The sequence below is a fragment of the Strix aluco genome, chromosome 4, assembly GCF_031877795.1.
Source record: "Strix aluco isolate bStrAlu1 chromosome 4, bStrAlu1.hap1, whole genome shotgun sequence".
NCBI lineage: Eukaryota > Metazoa > Chordata > Aves > Strigiformes > Strigidae > Strix > Strix aluco.
Window position 1 is genome coordinate 119,400,472 of NC_133934.1, and position 26,458 is coordinate 119,426,929.

Here is a 26,458-nt window from a genome sequence, read left to right on the forward strand (position 1 = left end):
CCAGGTGGTAGCACAGAAGTGGAATAGCTTCCTCCCTCCCTTTTTGTTTCTTTGCAGGTGACACCATTTGAATTAATTTGTTTCTTTGCAGGTGACACCTGTTCTTCACACACTCTTCTCCAACACAGCTAGCTGCACTACCAGGCTAATGACAAAGCAACTAACAATTTCTAAACTATATTCTAAGATGGAGACAGAGAAGCAGTAATTAGAAAAAAGTTACCATGTATTTATGAGCCAGTCTTTCTATGTAGTCTGAACTTTTAACAGAATTCTTCATTTTCTGAGCATCTACTAAAACAGGCAGAAGGTAGGACAGCGCATTAGAGAAAATCTTCTCATTGGTAAATTGCCTGGACCTGGTAATTCCCTTTATACTAGAAAGGTTGGTCAATCCTTCACAAAGTCTGTGTTAAATTCTCAAAGGCAGCTTCTGTTTAAAAACAAACAAGAAGACACTGCCTTCTACCAAAACAATGACTCAATTCACTGGTCCTTCACGCAGCATGAGAAAAATAGAACATTTTTTTAAAAAAAGAAGCTTATACTCTAAAGTGGATTTTTTTTTGGTTTTTAAAGGCACTACCAGTTTTCTGAACCTTCAGCAAGGTATTTGTACTCAAGACATCAAACTGGACTAGAGAAGGACAAATGCAAAGCCATGCTGAGAGTCAGGCCTCCATCCCAGCCCTCCCACCCTGGCATTCAGTCCCTGTACACCCCCCACCCTCCCCAACAGGGCTGCGTTACAGGGTGCTCCCTTCCTCCCATACCCTCCATGGGCCGCGCAGCCCCACGCCACTTCCTCCGTTGCTGCCTCTTCTCAGCTGATGCCATCCTGCTCCCAGCACCTAAACCCTCCTCCAGCTTTATAGGCTCAGGCCCCGGCTGCCCCACCTCCACCCCCACCTCTCACACATGCCCTGCTCAGCTCCCTCAGCCCGGAGACTTCACTCTTGTGAAAGAGATGGGAGTGAAGCAAGGAAAAAGGAGTAAAGTCCTCCTGTGAAAGCACTCTGTGCTACTGCTAGAGGCTCCAGACTGCTCTTCACAATGTGTTCACCAGAACCAACTGTGTGGGGGTCTACAGCAGAAATACGCACAAAATAGCACAGCGGTTTGAGTCCTCTAGTCATTACATTCCTCTAAGTGTGTATATGTATATATAAAGCACATGTATACACAGACATACGCACACATCTACAGTTGAGTTTGCAATGCCTGGTGGCCAGAGATGTGATGCCTCCCCTCCACTCTCACCAGTTTATTTTCTGTAGCCCCATTTCATTCACACGGCCTTCAGGCTGACAGAAAATAGTCAGTAGTCAAAGGGAAAACCACCTATCCCCTCCAGAGGCAGCCATTTGCTGCAGCAGACAATCTGCCTTCTGCTGGATGGACAGCTACAGTTGGACTCACAATGGTTCTAAGCATCTCTCTTAATCACTTATAGTCCATCACGTGTGATTTGGAGGACTTAGATACCATCACCCTTACTTGCCATCACTCACTGAGAAAAGGAACAACAATTTTGCTATTTTAAAATCCATTCCCTTCTCCTCTTTTTTATAGGGAAATGGGGAACTACTTCTTTTACTTTTTCAAATCCAATTCCTTCTCTTCCCATTATTTCCTTACTATCTGGCTATCTTGCATTTTCTGCACAATGCAGATGGTACTATTGTTGTAGATTAATTTTAAAATGAGTATAAAATCCTCAGTAAAGCAACCATCTCACTCTGGAGCCAGCAGTGGGTTGTCACTCTAAAAAAGCACCAGGGACAAGTCCCTGGGGAGGTGACAGTGAGAGCAGCTGCACTGGGAGCAGCTCACAAACTCCACAAGCCTTCCACACCACTTCTGCGCCCAGCTGAGCTAGGCCCTATCGCACACACCTCTTTTCTTCCCAGACACCTCCTTTTCTATCTCCTTACCTTCTCAAACCAGGCCAGGACCATCTGATGGTTGTTCTCCCTCTTTGGATTCTCCAACCACAAGCAAATCAGAGCAAGCAGCCAAAAATCTAAAAATCTCACTCAACATCCCCCAGCACCTCCCACCACTGAGCTGGGAGTGTGTTAGTGCCTGCAGTGCCAGCTGAGTTTAATGAGCACATACGATCATCATCCTTAATCCAAAAACATGGCTTGGAGTCGTTTCTCCCACAGAAGTCTGCCCAAAATTAGCTACTGATGCTTTACAGGCAGCAGCTGTTAGCAACAAGGCCCCGGCATCTGGGCCTCAAGAGAATTGTTGGTCTGTAAGGGATTACAGACGGAATTGTGACTGTAAGGTTGAGACCAGGCCAAGGCTTGCACAACAAACCTGCTGCCAGCACCCATCTGGGCAGGGGTCAGGCAGCAGAGGTACAGTCAGGCAACAGATTTGCAAGGAGGATTTTGGGTTTCCACTTTCCAAAGCACACCAGCAATGCCATCGCCAAGCCAGGGCAGCTTTCAGCCATACCTGCTTGGTGCAGTATGAACAAGGAGTGTGGCCAGAGGGTTACAGGGGCACAGAAATGCTCACTTGAGCTGTTCATTGCAATCATTTTCTGTACTGCTGCCCAATGCTTTAACTCTCCTTGTCACTCTTGGAAAAAACCCTTAACACTGCACAGACCTTGTGCCAGGCCCAGGTAGCTCTAATTTCCCTTGAGTCCAGGCTTTCTGGCCAGCTGAGAACACAGGCAATACACTTCTCTTGTTTTCAAAGGCATCATCGCTCCTTCTCTTACCCAGGTGTACCTGCTGTCTCACTGCTTCACAGGAGGCCAGCACTGAGAGAGGCTCTTTCAGCAGATCAGTTCAGCCTCTACATTGTAACTTCCCATCTAAGAAATCACACATGCATAGCTGTTGTTCCAAAAATTAATCCCCCTCCCCCCCCCCCCATTTGAAATACAGGTGACTTCTACATACAGAGACAAAACATACTAGATTGCCTGCTGTGAAATGTGCTGGAGGGAAAACTGCAGAAAACTCATTTGCCCAAGATGAAAAAAAAACATAAAGCTCTGGGGCTGGGGCCAGCTGAGCTCAGCTCTTGCAGAGCAGACACTTAAGCTGGAGTAGAGGCTGCCCAAGGTTGCATGTCCATCAGGAAAGGGCCATGTCTCACTTCTTGCCTGCAGAGCAGCCAGGACTGCTGTCTTTGGGAGCAAATTTAGGTGTCAGTTTATGTTAATCTTGAATACCTCCTATTATTCAATGGAAATTATTATAATTTAGCTGCAGATTGCATCTGTGAGCTGCAAACAGGGAACTGATTCACAGTGAACCATGTTTGACTCACAGATATCTTCTTCCAGCCAAACCTCCCACCACAAGAAATGCAAAGGGTATGGGACGAAGTGGGGCTTTTGGGTGTCCACATGCAGCTCTGCAGCCATCTGGGTGCTCCAGCTGTGGTTTGGGGGTTGAAACCAAAGCACTCAAGAAAATAATACTTTTTCTGCATGGGCACAGGAGAAGGTGAACTCTTAGGGAAAAAAAAAACTGCATGAGCTCCTGATGCCTGAAGGCAAGATGAAGCAAGATCAGCCTTTTTCCTTAAAGCTACAGCCCTTCCATAAGAGCAGGTTTCCACCTGCCCAAAGAGCCCAGGTGACACTTCCTAGTGCTTTTGCTCCCTTTACTCTCAGACCAGTGTCACCCTGCCTCCAGTATCACCCTGACAGTCACTGCCTGTCCCCCGTGGCTCTACGGCTGTAGGCACTCATCTGCTCCTGCTGCTGATGCCCCTGCAGCTGCCAAAGACAAGACAGACTATTCACAGGGTACCTCCAGACAGGATCAGAACGAGCAGAGATTTTTCTATTAATTTTGGCAGACAGCTTGACAGAAGCACACGCATGTCTCACTATGAGTCATCTTTGGAGGGCAATGCCCATCTCTGAATTTTAATCTTCAAGTGTTACCGTAAAAGCCGGCAGAGGAACTCTCTAAGACTTGTTTTGGAGTTTTCGACAAGTACTGTTGGAATTGCTGTATGGCAATGAAGCCCAACACCAGTATTGCTTGTGCTATTTAGACATTAGGAATTGTGTCTTTCACACATGAAACATTTTTTTTTAAAATGCAAGATGGGATTGTATTGTGGTGAAAGGGTTTTTACTTCATTTGCAATAGGGAACAATTGAAACAAGATACTTAATCCAAATTAAGTTCATCAGATGAAGAAAGTGCAGCTCAGAGAATGAAGATCTGCAGCCAGTTGGCCATTTGGGTCGATCCACTGCCAAATGCTCGTCAAGAATATTTCAGTCAAGCCTGAGAGTGCTGTGGGAAGCTAGAAACCAGATGCTGCAGAAACTGCAAGGTCTCGTCACATGCTGATTGTTTCTGCCTATGACCAGTGTAGGAAATCTTTTAGTCTCCACTTCCTATTAAAATCAAGCTGTGAGCAAAGACATTAAAAGTAGAGCTTACAGCTGTTTTACAGGACAGAAATTGGCTTTATCCTTCACTTAATATGTGCTTGTACATACGTAGTATGTACATGCAGTATACGACTGGAAGTACGGTGTGGTGGGTTGACCCTGGCTGAATGCCAGGTGCCCACCAAAGCTGCTCTGTCACCCCCCTCTTCAGCTGACAGGGGAGAGAGAATATAACAAAAGGTTTGTGGGTCAAGAGAAGGACAGGGAGAGATCACTCACCAATTACTGTCATCATAGGCAAAACAGATTTGACCTGGGGAGATTAGTTTCATTTATTACCAATCAAATCAGAGTAGGGTAATGAGAAATAAAAACAAATCTTAAAACACCTTCTCCCCACCCCTCCCTTCTTCCCAGGCTCAGCTTTACTCCTCATTTTCTTTACCTCCTCTCTGCCAGCGGCACAGGGGAAAGGGGAATGGGGGTTGAGGTCAGTTCATGACATGCTGTTCCTGCCACTCCTTCCTCCTCAAGGGGAGGACTCCTCACGCTCTTCCCCTGCCCCAGCATGGCATCCCTCCCATGGGAGACAGTTCACAAACTTCTCCAACATAAGGCCTTCTCACGGGCTGCAGTTCTCCATGCACTGCCCCAGCGTGGGTCCCTTCCCTGGGGTGCAGCCCTTCAGGAACAGACTGCTCCAGTGTGCGTCCCTCATGGGGTCACAAGTCCTGGCAGCAAACCTGCTCCAGCGTGGCCTTCCCACAGGGTCACAGCCTCCTTCGGGCACATCCACCTGATCTGCCGTGGGGTCCTCCACAGGCTGCAGGTGGAGATCTGCTCCACCATGAACCTCCACGGGCTGCAGGGCACAGCTGCCTCACCATGGGCTGCACCACGAGCTGCAGGGGAATCTCTGCTCTGGCACCTGGAGCACCTCCTCCCCCTCCTTCACTGACCTTGGTGTCTGCAGAGCTGTGTCTCATGTATTCTCACTCCTCTCTCCAGCTGCAATTGCAGAGATGTTTTTTCCCCTTAAATATGTTATCCCAGAGGTGCCACCACCACTGCTGATGGGTTTGGCCTTGGCCAGTGGCAGGTCCGTGTGGAGCTGGCTGGCATTCGCTTTATCAGACACGGGGGAAGCTTCTAGCAGCTTCTCACAGAAGCCACCCCTGTAGTCCCCCCGCTACCAAAACCTTGCCACACAAGCCCAGTACATATGGCCAAACTACAACTGCTGCTGCACTCTCCTCATTCCCACCGCTTACCTTGAAAAGTGCTATTGAACCTATTATTAATATATGGCTGTTAATTCTTCACAAAAATAAAGAGATAATGAAGGCAGCCTTTAAATTCCTGTACTCTCAGCTAATTCCACATAACAACATCCTGTTCTTATCTTCATGAAGTTTTCTCCCTGTGATGCACAACAGAAGGGTGTGGGAGACAAAGAAACATCCTTAGTGTCTCCAGACTGTGAGCACAGAAGTGCTATACTCAGAGGCAGCCGTTCTGAACGCTCCCAGGGAACCATATCCAAAATACTGGATAATACATGGTACAGAAACCATAAGGAGTCATTAAGATTCTTAGTTTTCTCTTGCACATAAGGGGCAGCATCATCTGGAGACCTGAACTGGAGGTTAGAAAGCTCAGCTTCAGTTCTTGACTTTGTGTCTTGATGCATGGAATAACTGACCTTGGAAAAATCACTTGAGCCCTTTTTAAACCTTGTTTCCCCATTTGTAAAACTGTAATCCTGGTTTTCTTTAATCTGCCTTTGGAACATCACAGCTGGCCAGGAAAGTTGAAGGGTACCGAATTTTCTCAAAACAAAAATAAAACCAAACATCTCATAGTAGCAGAGTGTTAATAACCCAGGAAGCCATGCTGGCATTTGGAGAGAGAATTTAATTTTTGAAGACTGGCTGGACTGCTGTTTTATTTCCAAGTTTGTTCATGAGTACTGGAGAGGAAATATTTTGCCTTACTTGAAAGACAGCTCTTTAGTCACCCACAGATTTTTTTGACAGGCTGATGCTGTTCTGAAGTATTTTATAGTAATGTCCCTGGAGCATCCACATCCCCTTCTTTCTTTTGAGGCTGTAAAAGTAAGGCATTATGGCTGCCTTTGTTCCCTCAGCCACTTCCTTAGGTACAAGACTGGGGTCTTGTAATTAGGATACTGAGGAGGCAAGGAAGGTGATCACAGGTTCCCTTTCCTAAAGCCCCGGTTATACATGACTAACATGCTACTGCTTTTTTTAACAGCCTCTGCCCATTCCTCCTCTTCGCTCAGTTTCATCAGTAATTGCATCATCTGAAGAAATCAGGCTGTGAAGTCGAACTGAAGGCTGATACACATCACCCCACCTGCCAATGAGCCGCAGTCTGGCTGCCGGACGGATTTCTCTGTGTGCTCTGCAGGCTGTAACACAGCAAAGTATTTGAATAATGCAGCTGGCAACCCCCACACACATCCACTCCAAAGGCACCACCATTTCCAATGTGTGATGTGATCTAATCCTACCAGGTGAAGGACAAAGGTGAATTCAGAGACTTCTCTTACATATGTTCTGCCCCACCTTAATTTTACTTTAATGTTTTGCTGAACTTTGGGATCCCATTTAACGAAAGCCACTTGCTTCCTAACACGTGGTGTTCTTACTTGCCTGGATATGTGCATGGCTTTTGGGGATGAATATTGCTTATTTTAGTTGCTACTTCCAGTGGACTTCATGCCAGCTGAACATCCAGGGATGCACTAGCATCATTTGAGGAATACAATAGTCAGCCACTTCTTTGCCGTTTCTGCCTTTTCTGTTAAATATTAGGGTTATACTGTTGTTTAGACAGGCAGACAGCACAAAAGCTGAACAGGGGCTTTGTAAACTGGGCAAGGACTAAGCTGACTTCTCGCAATAAGCTGCTTCTCTGACTGGTTACCAAGTTTTAGCAAATCATTTAGTCTAAACTCATGCTGGAACTGCCTTGTGACCAGCAGCCCAAATTTGAAAGCTTTTCAATTTAAAATTACAGAGCTCTCTCACTTTGGCTGGGGTCTGTGAGATCCTTCAGGTATAACAGGACTTCAGGGTGACAGCAGTGTTCAGGGAACAAGACGGTACAGACACCCTGTTTCTATCTGGAGCTACCAATATTCCACAGATCCCAGAACTCACCTCTTCAGCCAGGCAAAAGTGGCATGAGGGTACAGAACAGATCTATTATCTCATTTTTCAGAAAAAGAAAACCTGGAAATAATTTTTTGCCAAATCATGCATGGGAATCATGGGTGTTTATAGGGTTTGTCTTGCTTTCTTATTGCTTGGTGGAAAGCAGGCTGGAGGAAAAGCACAGGAGACTAATGTAGAACTGAGTAGGAAGAAAACTTAATTGTCATGACTCCGTTCAATGAATGTTACAGTCTGTTATTATCAGCTGCTCTGGATCTAATTCCAGACTGAAATGGTGCATGTGGTCACTAGTGTTACAGTACATGCTGACAGTGTTAAGAATCTAAATCAGCAGCTGCAGAGAATGTCTTCACTGCGCTAGCATGACCCTCCCTTAGGGATCTGTGTTGTGCAATAGCCTTAACAGTTGGTTCAGCTTCCCAGAGCGTTTTTATAATGTCCTGGCCCTGGAATTGCTAAAATCCTGCTTGGTTGTACTGTCAGGAAGTGCATCTCGTGGCCTCCTCTCAAGCAGAACAGAAGGAGCTGTTGGGGCTCCACAGCAAGTGGTTACAAGGACTGGCCCCACTGCATTTGACCCTGGTCCCTTTTCTCTTCGCACAGCGTTGCTTCAGGGATGAGATTTGGCATCTTAGCTGGAGTGCTGGAAATAATAGTTCATATGTCAGCTGGGAGCTCTTGGGAATGAAGATGCTGTATACACACATATTTGCACAATTTACAGTAGAAAAATAAAAAATGCATTTTCTTCTTCTCAGGGCACTCTCAAATGCCAGGTACTTTTTATGACCACACAGACAGAATACCACGGGACCAAGGGGTGTATTTCCTAACTTCTTAATGCTTCATTTTCAGATCTGCCTCAACATATACAAGCTCTGACAAAAACTAGTATCTAAATTTTAGAAAATTACTAAAATTAAGTATATCATTCCAAATTGCTAAAACATAGCAAACGCATTTAAGTTATAACTCCAGAAGGGATTAGTATGGCAAATTCTCTAGCTCGTCCACTGAGGAACCTGAAGAAAATGAGCAATAGTCAGCACACTGCGTTTACAGTCTCACTCTCAAATGCCTCAGTAACAACCTGGAAGAGAAGGCAACAAGAATATCCCAGTCATACATACATCACTACATCATCCCCTGCATTACTCTTAATTAAAAATATAAAAAAGTATTTCCAGATCTAGCTGAACCTGTGCTCCTGTTTCCATAGAAAAACCCCAGGAAGTCTGAAGGAGGGGCTGGCTCTTCCCAGAAGCCTTGCCTTCCCAACTCCATCAACCAGTACTTCTTTTAAGATCCTAAGAGAGACGCACTAATTGGGACAGTGAGATGGACTTTGTCCTCTTTAATCATCTGAACTTCTCAAGGCCCTCCCTTAGTTGTAGCTGCCCAGGTGTATAGATCCAGCATGGATCTACCACAGGATTTAGTGAAGTAAGCAGGACCCAGCCCTGTCCGTGACAGTGACGATTTTGAAGCTTTAATTCTACTACATGACTTCAACCACTGCACAAAGGAATTTTAGGATAACTTCAGAAATTTCACAGTACATTAATTACAGGACCAACTACTGTGGATACTATTATTCTTAATTATCATTATTATTATTATAGCCATATTAATTTAGGGCACATGAAGGTTTTTTCCCTTAATTTTTCACCAGTGCAGTATACAATTGGAAACGTTTGCTCTTCATTCACACACATTACTGTCCCATTCTGGTAGCAGAGCAGCTGTAATAGTTTTCCAGAAATCCCCCAGATCTTGAAGGCTCGATCTCCAAGGGTGAAGAGCATTCAAACATCTGGGGCCATTCGGATTCTGCAGTAGTTCTAGTTTTCTGAGGCAGTTCACAGGATTACACTAATTTTGATGGAAAAGCAGCTGTCTCCTTACCAATTATTTCCACTGGTATTTGAAAATAATTTTCCAGTTCCATAGAAGTATCACTGTGGGACTCTGTAACTGGCAGGACTGAGTTTCGAGGTGTAAGAACAAGTTGTGGATCTTCTAAATGGAACACATCTCCCAAAACTACTGCCTCTGGCATGCTGTGCATCAGCAGAGGTTTAATTCCTTTCTGATGTTTACCGCTAGTGAAATTCACACTGCAGTCTGCATGAAGTGATCCATCCTCTGAGCAACCACAATAAGCATCTAAAAGCTAAAATAAAATTACTGCAAATAAGCGAGGTGAGTTTTGTGCTGCCAGGTCCATCTCCCACCAAAGGAATCACCAAGATATCCGGGTGGGTTTCCCACAGACTGCCAGCACACAGAACTCTCTGGCACAGGGGCCGGAAAAAAGCAAAGCAAGAACGCTGGAGAGCATTTTAGCAAGTAGAGCACAACCCCCCGTGGCACTTTGCAGGAGACACTATCACCCTTACCATTTCATAAATCACTCTACACATCTTTTTATGTAACTTCTACTTTGTAACAGAAGCCTGTTAGCAGCTTTTTAAATACTGCTTCAGGAAAAACTAGTGGAACAGTACTTGAAAAGTACTCGGGAAAAAATGAGGTGGTTTTTTTGCTTTAGAAACTATTACGGAGTATGTTTTTTTCTAATACAGAAAGGCAACTCAACAATATCATTTACAAATCAGTCATAAATAGGTAAGAAAAAAATGACATAATGAAATACACTTGGAAACCATAGTTGTGTATTTTAAAGCCCTAATGAAACTCTTGGCTAATGGTCCAAATCAGGAGAACCCTGTGCAGTGGTAAAGCCAAACACTCTCTGCCCTGCACCCTCCTCGCCCTCACCACCCCAACAAAACAGCACCTTTGTACCAAAGATCATGCAACTCTGACTCTTCACACAGCTGCTGCTAAGGAAACTGAATGCTCCTCTGAAAATTACATCTGCTCCTCCTTGGATCAGCCATGCTTTGGGTGGAGTTCAGTTCTTTTTTTTTAGCCTTAATTTTTTAAAAATACAATGTTTTATACAATTTGCTAGCACAAAAGCAAAGCTTTGTCTGAAATCACTTTTCAATGTCCAGTATGGCTTAGGTTTTTTCCTAGGGAAGGTTTGCTTTGTTGAAGATAATGAACAAGATCACTACATAATGAAGTATCAGAAACGTACAAAGCTGAGCTCCAGATCACTCTTTCTTTAGGGTGCCCTCACTACTAAGCAAATCCCGACAGCAGAAAAGTTTAAGTTATGCAGAGGCAGAAGACCATCTGAAATGATCTATTTGCCAAAGCATCTACTGTCAAATTAAGACCTCCAAATGCAAATTAAGATCATGAATAAATTCACATTTCATAGTTAGCTGTAGATGAATGCAAAATACCTGAGAATACCCTTCATCGGCAAGACGCATCGTTGGCCACGAATGCCATAACAGTGTTTATGTATGTGGGCTATCAATAGCACATTCTAGATGAATTTTTATTTCAAAAATGAATCCAGCTCCCCTTCATTCACCACAGCACAGAATTTACCCATGTATTTTCAGTGCTCCTTTCCTTGTTACATTTGGAAATAAGTTCAACCGATTGTTGCAATTTCTGGGACAATGAAAGCCATTTTTCTTCCTCGCCGACATCCAAAATTTAGACTGTAGGGCATGCAATGGCGGGAGCCTTTCACTAGAGCAACAGGGGCACCAGCACTTTAGCTCCTAAGGTTCAAAAATCCAACACATACAGAGCAGTTTCCTTCCAGAGAGAGCAGCTCCGTGAGAGTACTTCTGAATTCAGTATCCCAGTGCCTTAACCCTGGTGTGATTTCAAAAGGACTATTATCAATAGCAAATTGTTGTGATGAACTTTAACGAGACCTCCGATTGTCAGCAGTATAAGCTCTAAACCAGGAGGCAAGGAGCAAGCACAACATCAAGCTGTGCTAAGTTTTATTGTAAATCACTTAGAGCAGTTGGCTCCACTGTCCTGCAGCTCAAATAAGGAGAAATGTATTTTAGTTATCGGTACCTAACCCTTTGCTGAACTTTTGTTGTACATTTCTGCTTAGAAGAAATGACCCTGTAAACTGCAACTGCTCTGCAACACTTTTATCCACTGTTAGAACAGCACAAAGCGTGAGAAACAAAGACTGTGAACTACAAGAGGCAGCTGAGCAAGAGGACTTTTGGTAACAGGGTCCTTCCTAAAATGTATTTCAGCAAAAAGCTGGTAAATAAGGGGAGCTCTAAGGGGGGTAAAGACTTGAGCCAAAGACTTCAGCCATCACTTCACCGACCAACTGGAAATGTCTTTGGCATCTTTTGTCACTGTAAATTTTAGATCTCAACGTACTAATTGGCAGGTATTTTCACAATTTTTTACACATTATTAAAGATCTTGTAAATTATCTTAGTCACAAGACACACATATCTTAAAATCCACCTGCTTTAAGTCCTTAGTTTTGGTACAATACTACTAAGAATTTTTGCCAGTGAGGCCTTGGAGAAATTACCTAGAGCAAACTGAAATCTGTCATCCTGACAGCTTTCAACATTTGAGCATCACCGAGATGGAAGCATTCACCTTCTGATCGTTGCTTCTATCATCCGTGCACCGAAGTCAGTCCTGATGCACAGGTTTGAACTGTGCAAGTCCTCTTACAAGCTGGTAAGACTGCATCTGTTTTGACCTCATTCCTATAGCAACAGTGCATTCGTTACTATGGGACAAGGTAACAGAATGCATGAAATAAACCTCATCCTAGTCACGCTGCTTAACTGAGAATGAATGCCTGCTGACTAGAAAGGGGACACTGAAGTTCTGAGTAGACCTCGCCTTGCCCCCAGGCTGGGGTGTGGGGGGAACCAAATCTCTTGCCTCACTGCCCAAGACAATTATTTCCATGTTTGGACATCGCTTACACCTTCACCTTGCTTCTAACTTTTCACTGCCATGGTAAGCACCCGTGTCTTCGTCTTTTTGAAATACCTAATTTGAAGTGATTTTGGACATTTTATGTCATGACACAGCATGACAGGCATGGAAGACATGCCCCCTGTGTAGTGAACTGTGACTTCAAGCTGTTTTGTAGGTGTCACGAGACAATTTCTCTTGTCACCAAGAACTGGAACAAGCTTTGTAACACACTTTGGCCACGTGACAGAGCATGTAAAACACCAGGAACTGTGGGAGGAAAGTATTTTTGAAAGGGGTGTTTCCTTTCATAAATTTAAGATTCTGAACCATAGAAGGAAAGTGGCATCTATTTCCCATCTCAGTTACTGCTGTGAGTACCTCCTTATTGCAGTAGCAGGATCTAATACAACTGCAGTCTGAAGAACGTGGGAGTTTCAGTGAAGCAGTTAGGGTGTAGGAAAAAAAAAAAGCCTTCAAGCACATTATGCCTTCAGCAGTTGTGTCAACACTAATGAAGCAGTTTGTTTTCATACCCAATCACTAATTTAGTTTCTTTTTGAGAAAATTCAGAATGATTTACCAAAACGTGAGCAGATCAGTGTAGGAAACTGCCATGCATTGTGTCAGTTAGCAGTGACTGCCAACGGCCCCTGAGCTAACTGGCCGGTGCCCTCGCCCCTGTGTGAAGCAGGAACTGGACTCTGCCCAGCCCCTGAGGAGCGCTGCTTTGACCAAGTTCACACAACTCACACTTGCTGTCAATACCAAGTATTACCTGTCCAAAGTCAAGGAAGGGCCTGCTGCTTTCCTTTTCCTTTCCTTCAATGACAAAGGTCAAGGAATACAGAATGCAGCCCAGTGCAATAGCTGCTTAAAAGCCTGTAGGACGCAGTGCTGACTACTTAACCTCGCATGCAAAGCTCAGCACAGCACCATGAATCAGGCTTTCGGAGCCTTGATCCATTTGGAAGTCTTCAAAGAGTATCAACAAAAGTTAAGGCAAATCAAACCCAAGTTAAGACAAATCACTTTTACAGAGATTAAAATCGCCTTAAGATCTTTAAGCACTGCCTGACTTTGCTTTTACGTGGCACTGGTTTGCACTGGCACTGCAGAGCACGCAGTACTGTAGATTTAACAAGGCAGCAGCTAGTGTTCAAGATCCAAAGCAACAACTGACACAAAGAGTAACAGGTTTTGTTCCCAGTGTTAACAGAGACAAGTCAGCAACAGGACTCATTCTTAACACTTTTATTCTTACAGTTCTAGGTTTGAACTGTACATGCAGAGTTGCATAAGTCACAATAAAGATTTACAGTGGATTCTATTCTATGGTAGAGTGCAATCCAGAATCCTTAAACAGTATAAAAAACAACTTTAAACATCAAGACCTTGTTAGGAGCAATAGGGTTAAAGCTTCCCCAAGTATTTCAGCTCTTCTAGATACCTAGTTACTAGGTACTGTATGTTAGACATATTTAGAGTTGAAGAGCTGTATAACACTAAACAAACTTAAACATCCTGATGTCATACCATCTTTGCTACTTTCCCACATTTCTGGCAATTAAGAATAAGTCAAAAACCCTGCCACCTGCAACCAGCTAATACAGACAAAAATAACTACTTCTCAACTTGCCTGTTTAGGGTTGTACAGTGTTAAAGAAAATATTCCCTCAATGGCATTTGTATCTCACATCAGCTGAAAAAGCAATGTAACAAAAATAAAGGTATAACATCTTTGAAAATAAATATAAAGAGGGAATGCAGACAAAGTGTCAAAGATTTTTTTTTTTTGGCAGGTAACATTCATAATATACAAAATATAACTTATTCGTATTAGCCAAGGAAACATTCATGAGTTCCTGTAAACTGTTTTAATCCACCTCCTCCATGCGTGATGTGTCATCATCTCCTTCAAGTGGTGGCATCTCCTCAGTAACTGCTGGACTGGCCTCTTCTGCAGCAGTATCATCTTCATCAATGCCTGTACAGGAAACACACACACCATTAATGCTGGTATTAGAGCTCAAGGCTTTCCTCTCCTTCGCACCTCAAGGACACTCAGTACCCTGCAAGGGCACGTAACCACACCCTGAGTTTACTGGAGACAGATTTTCCAACTTACCCAGGCCAAGTTTGATCATCCTGTAAATGCGGTTGGCATGTGTCTGAGGATCTTCTAAACTGAAACCAGAGGACAGAAGTGCTGTCTCATACAGCAAGATGACAAGATCCTTCACAGACTTGTCATTCTTATCAGCCTCTGCCTTCTGCCTCAGTGTTTCAATGATGGAATGATCAGGATTAATCTCCAGATGTTTCTTGGCTGCCATATATCCCATTGTGGAGTTATCTCTTAAAGCCTGTGCTTTCATGATCCTCTCCATATTGGCAGTCCAGCCGTATGTACTTGTTACAATACAGCATGGAGAAGTGACTAAACGATTGGACACAACCACCTAGAAGAGTGAATACAAAAGTTCATCATTTAACATTTCAACACATACACTTCATTTATTATCCCCCACTGATTTAACTGCGGTTCAACTCTGAAATGCCACTACATGTCATGCAGGAGATAGAGCTGAAGAATTTGCAATACCAACTCAATAGAGCCACTTAACTTCACTAAAAACAAAACAAAGACACCTTTCTATATATTTAAAGCTCTATCTTGCAGAGATTGCTCTTTCAGAAAGGCAATCATAACAGACCTTAGATAAGCCTTCCCTGCACCAAATTCATTTCAGATCATTAAACTTGTTACATATAGACAAACTGCATACTACCAATTACCTTTTCTACTTTCTTTTCAAGGATATCTTTCATTATTTTGCAAAGGTTTTCAAACTTGGCTTTCTTCTCCTCCTGCTTCTTTTTCTCTTCCTCATCTTCTGGAAGCTCCAAACCCTCTTTTGTTACAGAAACCAGGGTCTTGCCTTCAAACTCCTTCAGCTGCTGCACACAGTATTCATCAATAGGCTCAATCATGTAGATCACTTCCAGGCCATGTTTGCGAAGACGCTCCACAAAAGCAGAGTTGGCCACCTGATCTTTTGTTTCACCTGCAAGAAGCAAGAATGCCACAGTTGTGGTTTGAGCCTCGGCACTCTAACATGGCAGTTTGTTTGTTTTCTGAAGTGCTTATGCAACATTTCCAGTGATGCTTGATGTCCATACCAGAGGAAAAAAAGGGGCACGGAACAGGTACCAACAAGCTACTGCAATTAGACTGGCCTGAAGAGACTCAGGCCTTTCAAACTGGCACCACAGCTTGCAGTACTTCCCTGGTTTGAAAGTAAATTTACATTTCCTGGAATGCCAGGTAAGAAGGGTTTCCTACTCCTGCCAAGGAGAACTGAGCAGCTCTGTACAGCATTTGTATTTGAGCATTACATCTTAATTCAGATACTCCTGGCCAAATTTATTAGCTAAAGCCAGAACACAAAGCTATTTTAAAGGCACCTCAAAGGCTCTGAAGCATACTTTCTGGGCTTACAGGGGTAAAAACCATAAGCTAGCTTTGCAAGGAGCACTTCATTATCTGTAGCTAGTCCCACTGTCCTCGTGGACATAGTACCATATTAAGGAACCATAACTACCACAGTAAGTATGCAGGCACATCCTGCACATGGTTCCTTGCATTTTTCTGAATTCACCAAGAAAACTGCCATGGTTATTTTCTATTTTCTAACCCCAAAAAGATAACCCTATGTATGTACCTGCATTTACGGACAATTTGTTACCAACTCACCAGTGATGTAGTAGACATGCTTCTGGTTTTCCTTCATCCGAGTGCAGTAGTCCTTCAGAGAAACCATTTCATCACCAGATGCAGATGTGTAATACCTCAGTAACTCTGAGAGCTTCTTGCGGTTCTGGGAATCTTCATGTATACCAAGCTACAGAAGTAGAAGAAAAAAACTAAGTGATTCCTTTAGATAAAAACTGTGGTAGTTTAGTATTTCAGGCTTAACAATCTATAGTTTTTACCATCAATATTAAGCAGAAAGACTACAAACCTTGATGTTCTTGGAAAACTGCTCATAGAACTTTTTGTAATTCTCCTTGTCTTCAGCCAACTCAGTGAAAAGTTCTAAGCACTTCTTCACCAAGTTCTTCCGGATCACTTTCAGGATCTTACTTTGCTGCAGCATTTCACGAGAAATATTCAGAGGTAAATCCTCAGAGTCCACCACACCTCTCATGAAATCTGGAAGGTAAAGTGAGAATTAGCTTTGCAGGTCTCAAAGAAAAGAGTACCAGTCACCACCTTAAGTGGCTTTGCCCTTTTAAAATTATGAATGTTTCTTGACAACACAAACTAAGCAGTACTTTCAACTGCTCAGATCCTACCCTGATCAGCTCTCTGTTTAGGACACTGTCTTCCCCCTCCTGAATTTCTTTAAATATGAAAGGAAACTACAAAATTCCTAAGCAGTTTCTCTAATATTTTGGGAAATATCTTCCTGAAAAACACACTCACTCAGATATTCAGGGATCAGTTCCTCACAGTTGTCCATGATGAAAACTCTGCGTACATACAACTTGATGTTGTTCTTCTTCTTCCTGTTTTCAAAGAGATCGAAGGGTGCACGCCGTGGGACGAACAGGAGAGCTCTGAATTCCAACTGCCCTTCCACAGAGAAGTGCTGTGGGAAAGCAAAATGATCATTTCAGTCAAGTTGTATGGCTCTCACTTCAGTGACTTTAATCGCCTTGGTAATGACTAAGCTACAAACTGCTAAGGCATCTGCACTTTTATTTACCGTGGATTTGATCAGGATTATAAACACAGCCTTAACAGTAGCCAGAGTAACTGCAGCATGTGCCACCCTGACATGTTTAAGTGTTTGAAGCAGTATCACTCCAAATACTAAGCAACTTATCACAGCAACTCTGGGACAATGGATCAGAGTTCAGTAGCATGTTTATCAAGCTTCCAGCTTTAGTAGCAAGTGCAAATGTGCCTGAAAAAAGACAATAACTTACTTTGACAGCCAAGTGGTCTTCCCAGTCATTAGTTAGACTCTTGTAGAACTCCCCGTATTCCTCATTGGTTATGTCATCTGGATTCCTGGTCCAAATTGGCTTGGTCTTGTTGAGCTCTTCCTGATCAATGTACTTCTCCTTGATCTTCTTCTTCTTCTTCTTATCTCCATCCTTCTTCTCCTCTTCTTCATCAGAACCAACATCCTCTATCTCTGGTTTATCTTCTGTCTTTTCCTCCTTCTCTTCTTTTTCCTCTTCCTTTTCCTCAGCCTCATCATCACTCACCTCCTTGTCACGTTCCTTCTCCACCTACAGAAGATATCATTAGTTGATTTGAGAAACCTAGAAGTTTTATCATTAATAGCCCTACGGTATCCCTTGTAGTCTCACAAAGCTGGAAACTACATGAACATGGCATCAAGTTTTCCTCCTAGACTCAACTAAGGACTCAGATGCTGGGTGCTGAGACAAGTGGCATTTTATTTCCATGTGCTTACATGGTAGGTTTTTGGTAGTTCTGTTTAATTACACTGAATTACCACTAACAATACATCAAGATGCAATTAATTTCCTCAATGGTTTGGCAACTGATAGTACTAGCTTGGTGAAACACTTTTTTTTACTTAGTCTTAAGAAATAAATTTGTGATTAGTAGTCTTGTAAAATAAACCTGTAACAGAATTACATTTCTTAAGAGCTACATCCATGTAACATCTGAACAATATCAATTAACAAAATACACATGGACTGCTTTCTTAAATTTCAAAAACGCACTTCTTTTAAGGTGACAATACTTAAGTTATTAAGTTAATTCAAACAAGGTACATACGAAGAGCGTAATAGGATAGCCGATGAACTGAGAATGCTTTTTCACAATTTCCTTGATTCGCCGCTCTTCCAGGTATTCGGTCTGATCTTCCTTAAGATGCAGGATGACTTTTGTTCCACGGCCCAAAGGTTCACCTAGAATTTAATTTACAGTTTTTACTTGTGCAGCAGTCGACTAGGCTTTCGCAAATTCCAAAACATGCCTTCTTTAAAAAGGCACTGCTGTATCAGCAGTTTCTTCAACACTGAGTAAACATAAGCTTCTGTGTAGAGTAACAGCCTTACAGACACTTCCTCAAGCTTCTGCACCCAGCATGTATTTCAGGTATGCTTAAGGAGATTTTCACTTAGTCTGTTCATGTGTTATCTTTCAAGTTTCTGTATATAAAGGAGTTGTAGAGTCTACAGAAATATTCCTTTGTATAAGCTTTAAAAGCTACGTTTTCATTATAATGTACCATTCACTTACACATTCCCTTATCATGTATCAACAGCTAGAACTGGAATGGTAAGGGAACAGCTGTGCCTGTGCTTGATGAGACACGTGACTAGCACACTACAGTTTATCTGTTGTTTTTCCCATTTTCCATGTATGGAATAGGTATTTGAATGCCAGAAATATTTAGAAAGTATTCTTGAGCACAAACATTTAGTACTCACCATTATCAAGCCTGACAGTGAAAGATCCTCCAGCTGATGACTCCCAAGCATACTGCTCATCATCATTGTGTTTGGTGATCACTGTCACTTTTTCAGCAACCAGGTAGGCGGAGTAGAAGCCAACACCAAACTGACCAATCATGGATATATCAGCGCCTGCCTGCAGCGCTTCCATGAAAGCCTTGGTACCAGACTTGGCAATAGTACCGAGATTGTTAACCAGGTCAGCTTTGGTCATCCCTATGCCTGTATCCACAATGGTCAGAGTGCGATCATGCTTGTTCGGAATGAGGTTAATTTTCAGGTCTTTTCCAGAATCCAGCTTGCTTGGGTCAGTCAAGCTCTCATATCTTATCTTGTCCAGAGCCTGCAAGAGAATAGTTATAGAATGGTTTGGGTTGGAAGGGATCTTAAAGATCATGTAGTTCCAACCCCCCTGCCCTGGGCAGGGACACCTTCCGCTAGACCAGGGTGCTCAAAGCCCCGTCCAACCTGGCCTTGGAACACTGCCACAGAGGGGGCAGCCACAACTTTTCTGGGCAACCTGTTCCAGAGTCTCACCACCCTCACAGTGAAGAATTTATTCCTAATATCTACTCTAAATCTACCCTCTTTCAGTTTAATGAGGCTTTAACATTCCCTGATTATTCCTAAATATTTCACTAGTCTATTGACACGAACCAGGCTAGAAGTTAAGGTACTTACATCTGATGAATTGGAGATCAGCTCCCTCAGAAAGATTTCCTTGTTGGAGTAAAAAGTGTTGATGATCAGAGACATCAACTGAGCAATCTCAGCCTGGAAGGCGAAGGTCTCCACCTCCTCCTCCATTGGTTGATCTTGAGTATGCACAGCTTCCGGCATCTGTAACAAGAGGGGGAGTTGAAATCCCATCCCATCCGGAACAGCTCAGTGCACATGTGCTTTTTTGCAGGCAGTGGCAGACAATAGCATACTGAGATAAAAGAATTTAACTATGTAGTTTCAAATATAGCACCATAGGAAAACACAAAACACTCCAAAACCCCCAGATCTTATTTCCTATCGGTATTCAGGAATTTTGGGAAATCCAGAAACTAGATACAAGATTTTAACTGCAGACTTGCTTTACACTCACTTTGGTTTGCACCGTTTACGGTAACACAGAACTTTTCCTCTCCCTCAATTTACAAATTGATGTACGACCCTTACCTTCCCCTCATCACAGGCCAAACACACATTACAAGAAGGTAAAATGCAACTAAGAACTCAGCCCAGCACGTGGTGTTAGTTGCATTACTCTCTAGCCGATTTTCACAGTACAGTCTCTATCCGGAGTGCCTTCCTGTTCTCACGTCCATCTCATATTTGGCTCACACAACTCATTTTATTCAGATGCACACGCGAGCCACAACTACAACTTATGTACCAATACGGTCCAGCCGAACTCGTCACCGTCCTACAACGGAGGGATTATCCGAACAAGCCCGGCCTCCTGCTGCCTACAACAGCCTTTGCGCGAGTCAAGCCTCAGGAGGAGCAAGAGATTCGACTCAAAACGCAGAACCTCCCCCTACCACCCCCCCCACTTCAATCCCTACAAAATGAACGGAGACCAAGCGCAATACTGCAATCCTCCACCGCAACGCTACCGAAGTTACAAAATAATAAAAAAAGTCCCTGGGGTAGGAGCCGGCGCCCGCTACGCTGCTCAGAGCAGAGCCGCGGGCGGGAGCTGCCGCCCCGCAGCGCCCCCTGCAGGCTCTCGCCGGAAGCAGGAAAGATTCTAGAAACTGCCAGAGCCTTCCCCGCCCGCTCCCCCCCCCCTCCCGCCCACTCCCCGTCAGCACCAGCCCCGCGCGCCCCCGCCCCCCCCCCCCGCGAGCAGAGTGCACCGCCGAACCGCCCCTTCCCCACGCCCGCCTCAGCCGCCTGCCCGGTCTGGATCGCCCGCCACAGCCCCTCCATCTTGCGCTCTCATGGCCGAGCGCCCATTCATTGGCAGCGAACTTCCCTCCCTGTCCGTCCCCCTCGCGGCTGCTCCTCCGCACCGAACCGGAATCGGGTCACCCCCCCCGCCCTGCAGCCCTGCGAGGCGGCAGCTAACCCCCCCCCCACCAAGCGATAGTCTTTTCTGCCCGCCATCTACACCCCCTCCTCCCAAGCTCTGCTAGCGAAAGAACCCCCCCCCCCCCCCCACTAAGAGCTGCCCGCCCATTCTTCCCCCTCACCCCCACGTTACTTCAGGAACAAAAAGAAAAAAAAAAAAAAAAACAAAAACAAAAAACCGCGCGCTTGAGAGCACCTCACCCCCTCACAGCCATACCCAGACTCCCAAGACCCAGCACCCCTCCGAGCCCACTTCACCCTTAACGAGGACTAAAGGGGGAAGAAGAAAAGGCACGTCCTGCACCACGCGGTCCCCCGGATCCCCCCCGCACCCCCGGTATAGCACCACGCGGAGGCGTGCACCAACCGCTAATAGAGACACAGTCCCTCAGAAGAGCCATCCCCTGCGTACAACCGGCTACCGCTACAGCCGCCCCCACCGCTCACCTTTGCAGGGGGGAAGGGCTGCTGCTCTCCTCGCTGAAGCTGCAAATACACTCTACCCGCACGGCTGCGCCTCCACTAATGCGCGCACCCCGCCGTCCGCTTGGCTTATATAGGCCCGGCGCCGCCTCCTTCCAGAACCATCGGGAACCTTCACTGACAGGCACGGGGGAGGGGGCGGCACGGGGAGGGGGCGACGGGGGGAATGCGGGCGGAGCCTGCCGGCCACACCGCCGGGGGGCGGGGCCGGGCCCCCTCGCAGCCAATAGCAGCCGGCCGCGTCAGAGCGCGAGTCTCGCGCAGGCGCTGTCCCCGCCGGGGTGGGGGTGGGGCTCTGCGCATGGGCCGGCGGCCGGCGGAGCGCGCGCCGTCCCCATTCGCCCAACCGCCGGCTGGGCCGGGGCCGGGGGAGGAGGTGGCGGGCGCGCGCATGCGCGGTAGCCGTCCGGCGGGGCGGTTGGGCGCGCGCGGGGCTGAGGGGGAGGGGTCGGGGGGGTTGCGCAAGGGGCCGGTGACGTCATTGACTTCCCTGCGCTTTTCAGAACGTCCTAGAACCGGGAGGGCCGCGTGCTCCCCCCCCCACCCCCTTTTGCCCCCCCTTTTGCCCCCCTCTTTCACCGCCACCGCCGCCCCCGCCGCTTGCACCCCCCGGCCCCGGCGCGTCCCGCCGCGCTGTGAGAAGGGCCGGGGCTCCCCCGCCCGCTCCCGGCGGGAGAAGGGCCCAGGCGCGGGGCGGGCGCCGCCCTGCCTCCCCTCAGCCTCTTGGCTCCGCTTCGCGGCCGCAGCGGCGGCCCCGGGCGGGCTGGTCGCGCCGGGCGGTTCCCCGCAGGCCGGTTGTGCAGGTGGCTGCGGCGCTGCTTTCCCCTCAGGCCGGGGCTGCGGGGCGGGAGGGTCGGGCACCGCTCCCCTGCCCGGCGAGCCGAGGAGGAGCCGCCTGCTCTGCCAGGCGCAGCTGGGTGAATCACGGCTCAGGGATGCTGGGGTAAGGCGTTTCGCCTGATCAGGGAAAACAAAATCGCTTCTCACACAACAAGTATCAGTCTGCAAGTTGAACAAAACCATGCCTGTGTATTTGTTCAGGGTAAAAAGAGTCAAGGGATCACATCCAAGAAGCTCAGAAGACCTACATAGCTATGCAGTTACTTAAGGATTTAAATGCTAATAGTAGACATGAGATGGATGCCAACGCCGTTCAGTTTGTTAACAGCCCAAAGGGATTCTCAACCTGGACGTGGCTTTTGCCATCTAATCTGCGGGAAATCTCAGCTGATGTTCAAAGGGCACAGCTACAGACGTCTTTATACATACATTTATACATCTTGCATAAAGGCTTTGATAAGTACGTGTCTCATTATACCCAGTAGCTCTGTGATTACAGCATTTAGCAGCAGAGTTATTTTTATATCCTGAACGACCTGATTGGGAGCAGGGAGTTAAATGCAGGTCTTCCATGTCTCAGGAGAATTTTCTGCATCACATGTGCAGCAGGCTTCTAAAACTTTCTTCTTGGAGCTGATCCACTTTTTGGGATATAAATACCAAGTGAAGCTACATGTTACAACTGTACATTGATGTAAGCATGAATCTAAACCATCTCCCTGGTCTAAAGAATAGCTCTTTGAGGAATAAAAAGGATGTTGTTTCTGTAGCAAAAATTCATCCCAGGTGCAACTTCTTGGCATTTGCTGTTGGCTCTTAGATGCACCCCAGGCTGCTATCTGGTTCAAGATCTGACTGACCTTTGGGAATGGAATTTTTATATGGCTAACCTGGCCTTCTCCCATTAAGCATCCCAAAATAACACTGGGTAGCGTGCCCCATGAATTAATTATTACAATACTGAAGTCCATTAATGCATTTAACCAAAGATCCTCACGCTGAGTTTAACATTCTTAACATCTGTTATCCTGCAGTCTGGCCTAGACAAGCAAATCTGATTGAATTGGGGCCTACAGAATTGATTTGGTTGCAGCATTATGTCTTTCAGGGAGTTTTCAGTACTTCTCATTATCTGACAAGAAGATACATTAAGTGTGCATGTAAGACATCACGTAGGACCTGTCAAGGAGTTAAAATCACAGCTTGTTTCATTGCAGGTTTTGCAGTGTCTGGATCAGTATCTGCATTGGTGCAATGACTTACAGGACTCTGCCCTTCTAGATAGTGGTGTTACAGCTCTTGACCCAAGCAGTTGGCCAAAATACAGGGTCCTGTGGGTTATTTTAATTAGAAGGAAAAATTAATTGTAGTGTCACCAGTAACATAAGAGGGTGTATAGATGAGCAGCAGCACACTGGAGAAATCAAACTGTAAGAGTGAGGTTATTTGCTCACAGTTCTAAGCCACTGAAAAAGCTGGATTTTGGCCAACGCTCAGCCTAGAAAGTTCTGTGCTTATGTCTGGGTAAGCACCTTTTTGGTGCTTACTCTGGCTGGCGGTTTTCTGTACCTTCTTTGAGTCTGATTTTGCGGTGCTTCTCAATGCGTTTATTTTCCTTTCTCTCAAACACACCCTTCTACAAAATAAGCACCAAAATCCTTTCTCGAGTATGACGTGTTCCTTTGCATAGTGACTATGATTTCAATGGTCTGACAGCTGCTTTGGTTGTCTGCTTCTGTAAAGCAGCTTAATGGCTTTTTACCACTATCCTAATAAAGTGTGGCAGTTATACCCAAGCATAACTATGTAACTTCCATGGTTTTCTTACATTAAAAATAGTCCTGATATAGTATAAATTCTATAGGACATGCCTTTTAGGTGGCAACCCTCTTACATTCAGATTCCATTAACTGAAATATTTTCTGACATTTATTTGGGTCAAAATAACTTCTGTATTTTAGAAAACTGCAAAACTGTAACAATTTATGGAAATCTGTCCTAGAATTTTTTCCAGTAAAATTATTTGTGTTCTCCTTTTGAGATGTCCAAAATTTTAAGAGTGCTACTTTTATCAAAATATTCAAGATGTTTTTCTTAAGAAAATCTTTTTCTTTTTAATCTCTTTGATTAATGTGGATTCAGTCATTCAGATTTAGGGATATATGTAATTTTAAGCATATGAAGACCTATGAAAGGTTTTGCATATGTCTGCAGGATTATGTGCCTTTATACCGTCTAAATGTAGCAGTCATATCATTCTGTTTCTCTTTTGTGATCTTCTTGTTCAGCTTTTGAAAGCAGTCTTCAAAAGCAGAATGATTTCTTTTGTCAAAATTGTTTGACAAGTGCACTAGGAGAAAGTAATCTCATACCAAACCGTCAAAGTTTTCCCAGCTCTGCTTAACCCAAGTTCCTGAGTGCCTGTGTAAATATTTTCTTCATGACTTGTGAATAATCTATATTGGTTTTGTTCTGTTATGCAGTGAGAGCTGGTATATAGATAGGCACGTTGTTCCTATGGTTACTGATCCCAGTTTTGTATGCTTCAGTTTTAGGCTGAAAAGACTGGTCCCAGACTTGGTTTCTGTCAGAGTTAATTCTGGGGGAAAATCTGAGCAAAATAGTTCAACTTTTTCAACCAAGAGGTCAATGTACTTACACATTTTAACAAATGGTTCTGTTAACAAGGGAAATGCTGAAGCCTGGTATTTTCAAGTCCTACATTCACACACACTTGTTCCCTCCCATATCCCCTAGATGCCCCTGACCCCTCTCCTCATCATCCCAAACCCATTTATCCTTCACCTGCCTGCCTTTAATGGCGAGCAGCAGTACCTCCTACAGCTGGGGCACGCAGGTGTGCTCAGTGGCGAGCTAGCCATTGCCTCCTAGCCGTTAGGCCAGCCAAACAGGGAGGGTAAAGCTGAATTCTCCCTGTCCCACCTTTCAAAAGAGGCAACAAGAGCATATGTCTCTGCTGCCCACCTACTGATTTTTGCAGACCTTAATATCTCTGTGATCTCTGTTCTTTTGTTAATTTTGATTGAATTGGTTAAATAGGTCAAAATAATTAGGGCAGGACTGATCAACCATGATGATATTGCATGTGCTTTATTTCCTTAGGAAACTAGACTGAAAACATTCTTCATTCTTTTTTAATAACTGTTGTAGCCAATGTCTGAGGGGTGCTTACATGGGATTTCATTTTTTCCAATAATACAGTGTTAAAATAAATAACATGGGGCAACTGCCATTTATTCAGTCAGATTTACTACTTCAAACATTACTGTAAATGCAAAGGTAAAAAAACCCAATAACCACAATATTCAATTATAACCAAAAGTCAAAACTCAGGCAGGAAGTTGATTTGCCATTTTCTTGTCAGAATCTGAGCGACTTTTGCTTTCAGAAAATTCAGATTTGAATGAAATGTTGAAGAACCGAGTCTTCTTTAACCAGAAACTGTTCCGTACCAACACCACGTGCTGGGAAGTTAGGTACATTGCTTCACGAACTGCATGGGCTTCAGTCTTGCATTTTCTGATTTCATAAGGATTAGTCCCATACTTGCTCCCTCTATACATTTGAATCGTAATAGAGTCTTTAATTACACAATTTCATAGAACTCCTTGCTATATGAAAGTTACAAAATTAAAAAAGAACAAAGTAAAAGTTGTCTGGGAAAAAGTTATTTAATGTTCAAAGCATTGAAAAAACACCGAGGAAAACTGGGGTTTATTCTTGATTCCTTCAAAGGCTTCTTCTGTGTTGCTGAATAAGACTTTTTTTTTTTATTTTTATAAGCCACAAAGAAATTAGATGCCATTTGCATAGAAAATTCTAACTCCAGCATTTAACTAACTTTTGAGCGCTTGGTGTTGTAGCCTTAATGCTTTTATGACATTGCTTTAAAATTAATTCTGTTTGAGTTCTGACACAGGTTTGTCATGTTATCTCAGTGTTTCAGGTTTCACTTAAGGAAAAAAACGCAGCAGCAACTGAAATGACCTAAACAGTAGATTTCAGATGACTGATATAAGTAGAAACATGTGGTAATATGTGTCTAGTTTTCTTTAACATATGGAATTATGCATGTAAAATCTGTGTTACCATAATGAAATGTAAAGCCGTCTACAGATCT

The 26,458-nt window shown here is 44.5% G+C and overlaps 1 protein-coding gene across 1 annotated transcript; it reads right to left on the reverse strand.

The window, feature by feature from the left end:
* Nucleotides 1-13,662: 13,662 nt before the first annotated feature.
* Nucleotides 13,663-21,598, reverse strand: HSP90AA1 (heat shock protein 90 alpha family class A member 1). The gene is made up of 11 exons (XM_074825124.1): nucleotides 21,442-21,598; nucleotides 19,612-19,770; nucleotides 18,907-19,273; nucleotides 18,248-18,381; nucleotides 17,419-17,727; nucleotides 16,913-17,078; nucleotides 16,449-16,639; nucleotides 16,181-16,328; nucleotides 15,223-15,491; nucleotides 14,552-14,885; nucleotides 13,663-14,410 (listed from the first exon to the last, which is right to left on the reverse strand). Exons 2-11 carry the CDS (start codon nucleotides 19,768-19,770, stop codon nucleotides 14,301-14,303), a joined length of 2,187 nt encoding a protein of 728 aa, XP_074681225.1. The 5' UTR covers nucleotides 21,442-21,598; the 3' UTR covers nucleotides 13,663-14,300.
* Between the last annotated feature and the right edge of the window lie 4,860 nt (nucleotides 21,599-26,458).

Bases quoted from the DNA above. Each gene is read 5' to 3' on its own strand.
- HSP90AA1 (XM_074825124.1), bottom strand. From the start codon at position 19,770: ATGCCGGAAGCTGTGCATACTCAAGATCAACCAATGGAGGAGGAGGTG. The intron at 17,728-18,247 runs GTATGTACCTTG...TATCTTCTGTAG, and splicing joins GCTATCCTATTACGCTCTTC to GTGGAGAAGGAACGTGACAA. The intron at 17,079-17,418 runs GTAAGTTATTGT...GCTTTCCCACAG, and splicing joins AAGACCACTTGGCTGTCAAA to CACTTCTCTGTGGAAGGGCA.